The sequence below is a fragment of the Bombus vosnesenskii genome, unplaced genomic scaffold (genome assembly GCF_011952255.1).
Source record: "Bombus vosnesenskii isolate JDL3184/JDL3185 unplaced genomic scaffold, Bvos_JDL3184-5_v1.1 scf7180000013295, whole genome shotgun sequence".
NCBI classification, from domain to species: domain Eukaryota; kingdom Metazoa; phylum Arthropoda; class Insecta; order Hymenoptera; family Apidae; genus Bombus; species Bombus vosnesenskii.
This window is the reverse complement of record NW_022882946.1, coordinates 176,775-189,126: the sequence shown is the minus strand read 5'-3', so window position 1 is coordinate 189,126 and position 12,352 is coordinate 176,775. Positions and strand designations below refer to the sequence as shown.

At 39.2% G+C, this 12,352-nt stretch overlaps 5 protein-coding genes across 5 annotated transcripts in view; all 5 read right to left on the bottom strand.

Annotated features, from left to right (window-relative positions):
• The window catches only part of LOC117233297 (dynein heavy chain 1, axonemal-like), a 45,127-nt gene extending 41,350 nt beyond the window's left edge, over window positions 1-3,777 (bottom strand). The window contains exons 1-8 of the mRNA XM_033493458.1: window positions 3,405-3,777; window positions 2,637-3,182; window positions 2,225-2,448; window positions 1,864-2,106; window positions 1,206-1,319; window positions 792-1,047; window positions 354-516; window positions 148-258 (exon numbers count right to left, since the gene is read on the bottom strand). Coding sequence (XP_033349349.1) covers window positions 148-258; window positions 354-516; window positions 792-1,047; window positions 1,206-1,319; window positions 1,864-2,106; window positions 2,225-2,448; window positions 2,637-3,182; window positions 3,405-3,530 — 1,783 coding nt within the window. The 5' untranslated portion in view covers window positions 3,531-3,777. The remainder of the gene's footprint in view (window positions 1-147; window positions 259-353; window positions 517-791; window positions 1,048-1,205; window positions 1,320-1,863; window positions 2,107-2,224; window positions 2,449-2,636; window positions 3,183-3,404) is intronic.
• Window positions 3,778-3,817: 40 nt separating this feature from the next.
• LOC117233242 (dynein heavy chain 1, axonemal-like) lies at window positions 3,818-4,446 on the bottom strand. Its single transcript, XM_033493369.1, has 2 exons — window positions 4,341-4,446; window positions 3,818-4,232 (listed from the first exon to the last, which is right to left on the bottom strand). Exons 1-2 carry the CDS (start codon window positions 4,444-4,446, stop codon window positions 3,823-3,825), a joined length of 516 nt encoding a protein of 171 aa, XP_033349260.1. The 3' UTR covers window positions 3,818-3,822.
• A 268-nt stretch (window positions 4,447-4,714) lies between these two features.
• Window positions 4,715-5,143, bottom strand: LOC117233241 (dynein heavy chain 1, axonemal-like; the record flags this gene model as incomplete). The annotated part of the gene is made up of 1 exon (XM_033493368.1): window positions 4,715-5,143. A coding segment is annotated over one exon (429 nt), but the record flags the coding sequence as incomplete, so codon positions are not given.
• Window positions 5,144-5,291: 148 nt separating this feature from the next.
• LOC117233240 (dynein heavy chain 1, axonemal-like) lies at window positions 5,292-6,085 on the bottom strand. Its single transcript, XM_033493367.1, has 2 exons — window positions 6,075-6,085; window positions 5,292-5,876 (listed from the first exon to the last, which is right to left on the bottom strand). Exons 1-2 carry the CDS (start codon window positions 6,083-6,085, stop codon window positions 5,357-5,359), a joined length of 531 nt encoding a protein of 176 aa, XP_033349258.1. The 3' UTR covers window positions 5,292-5,356.
• Window positions 6,086-7,719: 1,634 nt separating this feature from the next.
• Window positions 7,720-12,258, bottom strand: LOC117233295 (dynein heavy chain 1, axonemal-like). Its single transcript, XM_033493455.1, has 5 exons — window positions 11,013-12,258; window positions 10,333-10,662; window positions 10,121-10,244; window positions 9,515-9,685; window positions 7,720-9,176 (listed from the first exon to the last, which is right to left on the bottom strand). Exons 1-5 carry the CDS (start codon window positions 11,249-11,251, stop codon window positions 8,817-8,819), a joined length of 1,224 nt encoding a protein of 407 aa, XP_033349346.1. The 5' UTR covers window positions 11,252-12,258; the 3' UTR covers window positions 7,720-8,816.
• Window positions 12,259-12,352: the final 94 nt, after the last annotated feature.

Sequence of the window (12,352 nt, the reverse complement as noted above, 5' to 3'; positions counted from 1 at the left end):
ACGTGATAACGTAATAACGTAATAACGTAATAACGATTAATAGAGTTTGGTGAAACGAGAAATAACATTTTTGATCATTTCGAACGCTGGAGTAAACTGTAACGATCCGAACACTAACGAAACGAAACATGTACATATTTAGCATACCGTTGACTTCTTCTAGGCCCATCCTCGCAATCGCTGCACGAATTTGCGTTTCCAATACTCCGTGGTCTACGTGTTTCTCCTCCAAACGTGGAAATAAATCAGACACGATACCTAATTAAACGAAGGAGACAAGGAAAAAATTGTGATATTACAGCGTCAGAGATTTTCGAGAATTTGCGAAAGGAAAAGAAATTATAGGAAATTACCGTTGAACAGCGTCAAATCATCTTTTAAGAACTTGGGAACGTTCACATCTCGCAAAGCACGTAAACAGATCTGCTGTTCGTTTAAATCTTTCTGTTCCCTTTTTAAATTTCCTGCCACGGCGATCACCGTCTTCACTGCTCGCATTCCGAAATCATAATGATCCTTGGTAAAAATATTTATTTCTCAGCGAAAATGTTTAACTCGTCGACTGTACGTAGAACAAAAAGATACCGCCATTCTATCCACCAAATCGAGCAAACGCAATTTCCAACTACTAACGCGATGGTAAAATAAATTGAGAAAGTGCCGTGAACTCGAATACCTCGTTCTTTAACCGACTTAAAATATCGATATTTTGAGTTAAAATATCGATCGGCGATCGGAAAACGAATCGTTTAATAATTAAATACGCGTTAAACATCTTGAGAATAACGTACCTGTGTGCTCAATTGTTCCGAGCTCAATTTAAACGTAGTCGTTATTTTGCCCGCCAAAACTTTCGCCTCGGAGAAACCGTACGAAAATAATGAAATTTCAGCGATCAGCGAATAGTCTGGTACCATCATAGCCACAGGACGGAACAAGGCTTTCAAGTTGTCCGGTAATTCCGTCCTACCCGCGTAACCAGGATTCATAGTGATGAATACCGCGCACGATGTCTTCAGTACGATTTCATCCCCTTCGAAGATGAATCTGAAAAACATCGCGAACAATTAGCGTCTTCTCCGCGTCGTATAACGTGCAACGTTCATCGAAATGAAAGCCATACTCCTCGTTATTATCGTATTATCCATTTAAAACTATATTAAGGAAAATTCGTGTCAGTTGTAGCTGATATCATAGACACTCACGTGTCCATTCGCATTTGTTGCGCTTGCTGGATCGTCATGATCTGCTGGGCAATCACGGATAGCACCTCGATATCTATTCTGTTGAATTCATCGAAACATGCCCATGCACCTGCACTGCGGTGGTTATATTCGAGATAAAACGAATAAATGGCAGATAAATAAAGATCGTTGTCGAGATAATGAACGATAATTAAAATGGATAAATGAAATGGTTAAAGGGTTTCGCAGAAATTACTTCAATTCAACATTCATGACACAAACATCTTTGTGAATCGAATCCGATGAAATGAAATTTCCGTTTAATTAAATTTAAATTCAATTTATAAAATTAATTGGAGTATCAGCGTGGTCGCGTGTCACGGGGTTAACATACGAAACGAAGATACCATTTAGTCTTCCATTTTTAACGTATTTTTAATTTACAAAACTCAATAACACTGAGCAGATACTAATCTGTACTGACGATAACGTAGAAATATTAATTTATCGTTGAACGTACGCTGACATTTGTAATTTTAACATACAGTGCATCTACTCGAACCTGTAGACGATACTACGATACGTGACACGTGGAAAAAGTCAAAAGCGATGAAAAGTGAGAAAAAGGAGAAACGCGAAGAATTGATACAACGAAAAGGTCGGACAAGTCAGAGATTACCTTGCGAGACCTTTGAAGAACTTTCCCATCGACATAAAGTCCAACTGATCGGAACAATTGAACACTACACACTGTATGGCGAACGCTTTGGCGAGGTCCTTGGTGGTTTCCGTTTTGCCCGTTCCGGCGGGGCCAGCTGGAGCACCGCCGAATTTCAAGTGCAACGCCCCAGTTAGCGTCAAGTAACATCGATCGGTCAGAGGGGTGATGACGAGTCTTCCAGTGTTACCCAGATATTCGTACCTTCGACCAAATTCCAATAAATAATAACGATTAGGTTTAGAGGTAAGAGGTCTAGAGGGAGAGAGAGAGAGTAAAATTTGAAATAAAAATTGAAAAATGTTCCAGTTAGTTACCGTACCCGTACGGAAATTCTGCATTCACAGCACGCACTTTCAGCTCGCCATCCACCCAGTAGTAGCGAAGCTGTGATATCCAATCGAAATCATTCACGTTCGATACTTTTTCCTGTAACAGCTTGTACAGCACATCGCGCGCGTGCACCTCGATAGTGATCACCGCTTCCAGCATTAATCTTTGAATTTCCGTTTGTGGACTGCGCACCAATTCGCGTAGATCCTCCATCTGTGGGATAAATTCTATTCGATTCTATTCGATTCGTTTCAATTATTCGGTAGTTGACTATGTAAATAGAATAATTACGATCGTGCGAGAGATAAAACGAACGACGCATCGTCATAACGTATAACCGAAGGAAATGTGGCCAAGTACTTGTTTATTATACTTTCATTCTCGGCGACTCTGTGTCTTACGTGTGCCAACAGTCGCTGATAGTAGTCGGAGAGAGTTTTGGTACGGATGCCATTTTCCACTTGCGCAGTCCAATAAGTTTGACCGCAACAGAGAGTCACTTGTCCCGGCCACATGTACACCCACGCTTTCCTTGGAATTACATCGATGACTAGCAGAGCTGTTCCAATGATGTTTCTGATAGTGGTGCGCATCACCGTCTCCAGATCGCCCAGCCAAAACTCCACGCTCCTCAACGGGTACATCGGTGGATCGAGCACCACTTCCTCCCTCTCGGCAGAGTACATCCGAGTGATCTGTAGATCCTCTTCGAACCTCACTTCTTGAATGTTCTCGAAACACTTTCTGAGGTGCGGTTGCACCGCTTGCACGTTCTTCGCTTGAGCCAGGATCTCCAAAAGTTCCTCGTCGCTGAGAAAGTAGAATCGAGGAAAAATTCGTCGTTTCATTTCCAAGTAGTTCGATAGACCTTTCTGCACTACTTCCAGCAAACTTTGGCACTCTTGAAGGCTCTCCAGTAGATTGACGTCGGGGCATATTTTGATAACCTGTCGCGATAGCGCTTTTAGCTCAAACTTTCGAGAAACGAAACGTTCGTCGACATTTTCAAACCGGCACATATTAAAGGAATACGAACGACGAGTAATTAAGATCGTTTAAGATTACGTAGAATAGAAAAGAAACGGTTCCAAGATGATATAACGGTTAGAACGAGAGAAAATCACATAAAGCGAGACATTGTGCATTAAAGCATTGTGCATTGAAATTACATAGGGATTTTCATAGGCGTTCTTCATGATCCGTCTCCAGTTGCGTTCCATCGCATTGTACTTCCTAGTCTCCACCGGCAACTGAACCTTAATGTCCTCCGAAGTAAATATTGGCTCCAGATACATCCAATCTCTGTAATTGCGCACGTTCTTATCGTTAAACGAACGATTCGCTCTTTCGCCCGATCCCTCCTACCTTTGTACTTCGATCCACAAAATCAGCACTTGCTCCGTCAACTTTAATTTATACTCCCATTCGGTAATCTCGTCCTCGAAAACGGTCTTCAGCGGGCTGAACGCCAGCTGCTGTACGCCGAGTATGTGATTCTCTAGTAGCATCGTAGTTTCCTCTGCCACCTTTATTATATACGTTCCTGTACGTGGCGGATAGATAAACGGATCAACGTGTCGTCGCCGATTAAACGAAATCTCGATAAAATTCTACTTTATACCTGTATACCAGATATACGTGATAACGTATACGTGGAAAGAAATAAAAGTACCGACCAGTCGTTTTATACGCAAGTATCTCCATAACGATCGTTTCCCACTCTTCGATCATTTTGTTCAACGTCCGTTCCGTGGCGTATTCTTTGGCTGCAGTGTCAGCGACGGTCTTTACTAATTCTTCAAACTCCTCGATACCGAGCATTAACAGCGATTTAAACGTTATGCTTGGCTTGAGAGCCATCTGTATGCCAGTTTGCGCGCTCAGTTGCTCAAAGTGACGATCCTTCATTCCCGGATCTCGTAGAGCTTGTATGAGACTAATGTAAGGCTTGAATTCATCTATTTGTTGCCTTATAGCAATTGCAATCGCTTGCACCTCTATTTTAAAAGGAAGATTACTTGAAAGCGGTATTTTGCTTTTTCGAGTGAAAGTGACGACCGATGTTAATTTTCATGCTAATTTTCTAGCAAATTGTTCGAACCTACTTGGAAATTCTTGAAACGATCGAATCGCGCGAGTCATTGCCCGATGCATATCAGCAACTAGAACGTCGATCTGAGTGCCATCGACGTTCATCAGCGGGTTATCCATCCATATGTCGTGCCATTTAAGCCAGTCTACGAATTACGAAACATGGATTCGATAACGATGTCGAACTTACGAAATTTACTTTCGACAGAGGGAACGCTGCTTCGAAAGTAAAAGTTTTTAAAATAGAAGGTGAAAGGCAAGGAATTTTATTAAAATTGACTTCTCGGACAGGTTGGCACGTTTGTTCGCCATCATACGCGATATTTTCGGTATGGAAAAGACAGAAGGAATCGCGAAGCGATAACACCGTCTTAGTAATTTCATATTTTCAAGAATAGCCTTTCCTTACCGATAGGCTATCTGTGCATAGTCGTCGAATGGTCGTCGATAGTCGATCGCTGTGGTTCGTGATCGCATACTTGCCTGAAGCGGTGACCCACAAGCTTCTGTAAGGTTCAAAGTCGCGCATCAACTTGTGCAAATGATCGAATGGCACCACTTTCATGTCGAGCAGCTTTTGCCGTTCATTGAGCAACAAACCCATCTCCCGACAGTCGACCATGCTTTTCCAGATTCGTTTCACATCGAGCGCAGTCTCGTGTATACGATTGATATCCGTTTGAAGAGCGATGTTTGCCACGTTGCCAACCAAAGTGTCTATTCTCTCTTGCAGTAGAACCTCGTCCTGCAGTTGGATTTTGTAGAACTTTTCCTGCTCTTCCATCAGCCGTTCGTTCGTTTCTCGCACCTGTTCGAATTTTTAGCCGTTTATTTCGAATCTACACCGTGTCCAATCCAATCACTCGTTCATGGTTGTCGGAAAAAATATTGAAAAAATATTTCCAACCAACGTTCGATTTACCATCCAGGTAGGTGTTCTACCGCTGAACCGAATCTTCTCGTTCTCTCTGTTACTCCATAGAAACTTATAACAAGTAAATAGCGCTGCCTAGACGATCCTAATCGTTTTCTACGCTAACGTGCTAATCTCTAAACCGATCGATACGAAGATTTTCATCACCTCGTTCTCAATTTGAAGAGGGCAACCGATCACTTCCCACTTGGCATGGAAGTCTTCGTCGGATATGTTCCATAGAAATCCGTCGAGAATATCGAAATCCAACTTCAATACGTCCATCCTCTCATCGAGATTCTGCACTCGAAGCGGTATAGTTTCCATCCAGTCGCGTATCTCGAATATATGCTCGATACTCTGCGGCACTTCCCTCAATTTGTACCTTATCTGCGTGTATTCTTCCAAGATATCGTCGACTTCCGTTCGCAACTTCTCCGTCAACATAACGAGCAATTCTGTGGCGCACTCGTGCCGTTTCCGCATCAGCAAATCCTTCAAAGGGCGAACGTTCGCTAGAAACGGACCGATGGCAATGGTATTGGGTAAAGTCGCTTGCAGATTCTGCTTCATCGTCATATGAAACGCAATTTCCTCCTTTATCTCCGCCGTGCTAAGCTCCTCCTGCTTGTACGCCCTTCAACATCCATATCAAATTTTATTTAGCCAACCGTTCTTTTCGCCAAAAACGTAATACGCGTTCAATTTCGATAGAAACTTGCACCAAACTGACCGCCGTTCTCGATCCGCTTCTCTTCTCTATTCAAACCAATACCGCGTTTCTATATTTTACATTGTCAGAACGACATACTTTCTTCACCGCCTTTCTCATTACCACCACACCATTTATAATTTCATAACAATTCCACCATCTATCGTCTTATATCGTATTATATGAAATTTCAAAATATTTCATTGTATCTATAATACGATTCTATCTATTCGATATTTCTCTAAAAGATGGCCGATTAATTATCACGAAAGTAACAAAAGCATGATCATCGAACATGACTCAACGACTCAATTTCTATTAAGATCACGCGTGAAATCAAGAAACGATCGCGAGCGTTGTTTCGAGTTTCAAGTAGGATGCAATTCGCGAAATTTCAATCAAGATCGTTCTAATGAAATTCCGATTAAATATAAACGATATACTTGAACGTAACGTTTGTTCGTCTAAACATTAGAACAGCGTACTACGCTCTTTCGTAAGTATCGTATAAAATAAAATCACCGAATACTCACTCGATGTACTGCGGGATGTCGAGATTGAAGAACGACTGATATCGGCTGTATTCCTTCGCGTACGCTCTTAACGGTATCGTTGATCTTTTGTAAGCTATGGTCAATCGGTCGCGAACTTTGCATACCTCGTCTTCGAGTAAACCAACGGAACTTAGAAAAAGGTCGGCTGGGAACTTCAACTTTGGGAGTAGAAAGGGATGTAGTTGCCTGATTTGATGGCAAGCGGCGAGCGCGTTGTCGTATAAAGTCACGATGCTTTCCTTCGAACGATCCACGTTAAACGTTAAACGTTAAACGTTAAACAAAGAAAAACCTCGATAAGTAAAAATCGTTAACTCGACGCGTAGAAAATGTCGTTTTTCCAAACTGACAGAGTAGCACCGACCGAGAGCGATCGATCGTCTTAAACTTCAAATATAACAAGTACTGTCCTATTTATTATTCGTATAACTCGATAAATTCGAAACAGCGTCGAAAAGTATGACGATTCTCGTTCGGGAAAAACGACGCTTCCCGTGCATCGATCGAGTACGTTGGTTCCTTTCAAATACTATAAAAAGTATTCTAGCTTTCTGTTTAATTCCGCAGAATTGTTTAGACAACTTGCACTTTTCAAATTTTTCGTATTACGCCTTAATAAAGTTGTCTAATCGCCGACTGAAGTTTGACGATTAAAATAATTTCAATAATTTACCGTCTTCGATTTCCATCGAATTTAATATTTTTAACGATAGATATACGTATGACAAGAACAGGATATATCGTTTAATACACTAAATAATACTCTAAAACGCGGTCCACTGTATATACTGTAGTATACCATGCCGTACTATATACTACAGATATATACTATACTATAGCAGATGATACAGGTGACAAACTTTCAAAAGTTAAGTTTAAAGTTAAGTTTTAGGCAACCGCTTGCTCCTCCCAGATAGAGAGAAATATAATACGCAAACGAAACGTTTGTCGAATGAAGTCAGTTTGTTTTGACGTAGATATATCTATGTATGGTCTATTATAGTAATCCATTAATAGTACTAGTATAGCAATAGTGTACCCCATTTGAGTCATGACACGGAGCACAGAATCGTTTAAAATAAACAATTTCAAAGAAAAAGGAAAAGGAAAGTGGCGACTATCTGACTGCATCGCGATACATCTCGTTTGTGTTTGAAACATCTGCTTTTATCGAATGAAAAGCAATGTCGTTCGAGCGATAGAACGGAAATGCACCTACTACAAATTTGTCTGGATTTGTCGTGTAATATGCTTTCTGTTCGTCCATTTGAAGATCAATGAGGAAGATGGGATTGGCAGCAGGCTTAAATTGGGTATCGATGAGATCGTCTCCCCAAGCGAATGACTCCTCTACGTCCAAGACACACAACGCTGGTCTTTCCAAGATCTCTCCGTATAATTTGATCGAATTTTCCACCAGAACACGCAACGCATACTAGTCACAGTCCAGTATTAGCTTATAAAACTTACGATAATATCTGTATACAAAATGAATATGGTACGATAGATAGAAGTCTGTTGTGAAAAAAGTAAAGAAACACCTTTATACAACTTTCTCGTGTATTTCTCTATGCATGTGTATAAAGACATAGGCGGCATAATAGCATCATTTTAAGCGAAAAAATGTTTTTACTTTGTATTTTTACTTTCATCCCTATTAACACACCCCCTTTATTTCGAGTAAACTGCTACACGCACAGCTAAATTTGCACTACTAGCCAATATCAGTAGCTTATTCTCTCTCTCTCTCTCTCTCGTACGTGTACATATTTTACGTGTTACATCGAATGATCGTATAAATATTTGGCATAAAAGAGGCAAGTGTTATTTGCTTTGATAGAGTAGCCTACAGTTTAGATATTTACGATTTGGGAAAATTATGATAGAAGATATCTATATCTGTTGTTAGAGCGCAGTATCAATTTGTTAAACTTCTAGGAATATAGTCGCAATTTATCGTGCAAATGCCGTCGAAAATATGATAATACTTATCTTCGTCGTGCATATAGTATGTGCATTTACTATGTCTATCTGCTAAATAATGTGTCAAACTAGATTAAACACAGCCGTCAAACTTATCATTATATTATGTACATATAAGGCGATCCCTATTCGTTATTTGTTATTAATGCGCTAATCAATATCTTTTTTGTCACGGATAATTGACTCGAAAGACCCTTCAAAATGATTATCGATTAATATAAACCTACAAGTTCTTTTTTATCCAGAATTTTATCCAGTGATAATAATGAAAAAAATCAAAATAATAGAAAAATTTCATCGACTCTATCTTCTCGACCGATTACACCTGTTAAATACGTACCTGCATACAAAGAGTGGTGAGATTCATGAAACGTTTCAATTTCATCACATCGTACACCCCGTGATTCTTCTGTTCGAGATTAAACCAACCCTTTCCAAGATCCCTCAAGCACATTCTAACCGACTGCGTAATTTTTTCCAACCACGGCTCTTTCAAATACTTAATAACCGTAAGGATGGCCTGGCTTTGTAGATCCTCGAACTCTAACAGTCTTATTTGTTTGCCATAAGAAGTAGCGAATAAATTCATAGAGGATACGTACATGCATTCCGCCATGACGCACGCCATAGCTTGGTATACTTCTTCGTGAACGTACAACGTTATCCAGTGTGTACGTTGCCTCACTTTCTAAATCGAAATTTATTATTTTTATACTTGAGACTCGAAATTGTGAACTCGATAAATGTATATTCTCTAACGATCTTTACGATCCAGAAAATGTTTAATTATAATTCAATGATAATACATTTTACTCGACGATAAATTAAGACATCTCTATAGACACGTCTTATGCAAATCTTCTCCTTTTTTTTTTCTTTTTCTTTTTTCTTTTTCCTTTCTTTTTTTTCTACTTTTCTTATGTAGATGGCTTAATTCGACATGGAACGTGTTTAAAACGAAGGCCGGTAAAATAATGTTCTCGCAGAAACATTATTATCGATTTAATACATACGAAGTGATATTACCAGAAAATTCGTCATGCCTGTATCGATCTTGCCCTTTTTTGGCACCCTTGTGGCTTCGATATCGGGCATCCACGTGACGAATTTAAACATTTCCGGATTTCGCTGTATCATCTGCCTCCACGTAAGATCGCACATGGTCCGCTGGTAATCCAGACAAATTTCTTCCATCAGCTAGAAAACGTAGCGATTACCGTCAAATATAGTAGCTACATAATGGAAATATTCTAGAAAACGAAATGTACGCAGTCTATTTGCAAAATACGTGGAAGAAGAAAATTGAGTTGTTCGATATTAGGAATATCAAATCCGTCAAAATTTCGGATTACAGATCCCTTGTACGATCACTGCAAACATACGTGTGCCTTTTTCACAAAAGCTGGTATCGACCGTGTAACAGGTATATGGAAAAACAACGTGGAAAAAATCCAAGGAAATGTGCGAGAAAACAAGGTATCGTCTATACTGAATGTATAAATATTAACTTTAAACTTTTTGCTACTTTTGATTTTTTTTTTTATTATTACGTTGTAAATATATACTGCTCCTTGTATATTTTGCGTAAGTATATTGAAATATATTGAAATCTGAATGAAATTTTTTACGTACCAATGTTACATATTTGTGCTTATATCTGGAATTACTCGTAGCCAAACGAACGATCGTTTCTTTTTCTTCTTCGTTCAACGTTTTCATGCCTTCCATTAGCATACAATCCAAATAAAAATGATACCTACGTAAGCGTATTTAATAGCGTTAAAAGTATTCACGGGTCGGATAAATTTACAATTTTTAATAAAAAATTTAAAACTTCTCGGTACTTTATAGAAGCTTCGGCAATTCGTCTATGTTTAATGGCCGCCGCCACTCTCTTCGCATAGATTCTTGGATCTTCGGCGAACAGACGAATGTAAATCCTCGGTATCTTAAAGTTGCGCTTTCTGCCGTCAAGCGTGAGCACAGTCCACAATTTCCTCTCGCGATCATAGTGAGTAACAGCAGCGTTGGTCCAAGCGAACAGCTTGTTCAACTGATTGTCCTCGAGGGAAAACATTTCGTCCTCGGATCGGAATCTTGGCACAAAAACGGTAGCCGGTAGCGGATAATGCGTTCCATCGATCACCCCAAGATTTATCCAATCTTCTACCGTCCTGCAATTGCATTTCGCCTCCTTTTTTTAATATTTTTCACTTATACTTATAATCTTTCTTTCATTTTAACACATCAGTATTTTTTATTTAATTTTTAACATTTTCCTCTCGATATTGCGATACTACCTTTACCACCGTATGTATTTTCATAGTAGCCTGAACCTAACCTAAAACATAGTAGCCCGTGTCCCCTCCCTACTTATGTTTTATAAATAAAACGTAAAAGTATAAAACAACTGCCTTTAAATATCTCGTCGACGCAAAAACTTAATTTACATTCTATACATCTATTTAAAATTGTAATTTTAACTTGTGCATGTTAAGAGCATTAAACTTTGTTAATAGCGCACCTACAGTCGTATTCTTCATCGTCAAAAATTTCCAAAGGAAGAAAATGCGCCGTACTGAACAAACCGTATGTCTCTTCGTAAGTTAGTAGCGGCAATGTGGCAGACGGGGGTAACATTTGCTTCGGTGAAACTCCAATTTCCTCCAAAACATCCTGGATTTTCAAATTCCTGTACAGTCTGCGTCTCCTCTCCATCTCGACGTTTCGTGGAATTCGCTTGGGCTCCACATTTTGCTGCATTTGTACTTTCGGGACAAACGTCTCCGCCGGAAACGTCTATTTCACAAATGTTTCTTTGCTTGTTTATCTTTTAACCAACTAGAGTCCATGATAATAGTGGTTAGGATAAATTATATGCAAATGTAAATGTAAATAATGATAAGCGAAATCAACGAGGATCGATCCTCTAGAATCTAGAAATTCCTTCCTAAATTGTTGTTACAGCTTTCATTTCTGGCAAATACGGAATAAGTGGAAAGATTTCATTGAGATAGCTTTGCATTGTAGCTCCCGTGTTGTAACTTTTATGATTATTTACGTTTCTTAACAGAGATATTATCTGTTCCGCGTAATTTCCTCCTTCGAAGAAAATCAAGATTCGGTTCTTCAAACTTCAAAGAATTGTGTTATCGATATAGAGTCGAACGAATACTTTTTCGTGTTATCTCGCTAGCACGTCGATAATTCATTATCGAGCATTCTGCAATCTCCCCTATTAGTTTCTGTTGCTTACGATTGATCGATCTTCTGGAAAGCTCATCCATCTTTTAGCTTCGCCCAGGATATTATACGTTTCTTGATCCTGTAATTGTCTGATTCGAGCACTGTGATGCTCGGTGGAAACTTGCCAGGCGAGTTTCGTTCTTCTTGGCGCAGTCGCCAAAAGCACCACTTCCGGTTTCACAGCATGTTCCACGGTCCCTGTACGCATCGCCTGATTATTTTCACTGAATTTCTCAAATATTTTCATCGATTAATCGTTAATCACACCTACCCGTCACGATCTCCGAGTAATAACCCCTTCTTTTAATATTCTGTTCGTCCATAGTTTTACTTTTCTTATTATCTATTTTACATTTAAGAAACAAGTTTTAACGTTACAACTTTTATAAACGTCAACTTTTCAAATATTAGAACAGTAAATCGTGTATTGCTCAGTTGGCATTAAAAGTCACCACATAGATAACCTAAATTTCACACTTTAGATGCGATTTCAGCGTGAACTTGTCCATTATGTCACTCATCGATGTTTTCTTTAACTATTGATTTCAAGAATGTTCGATATATACATATACATATACATATATATGATATATATATATATATATATATATATATATA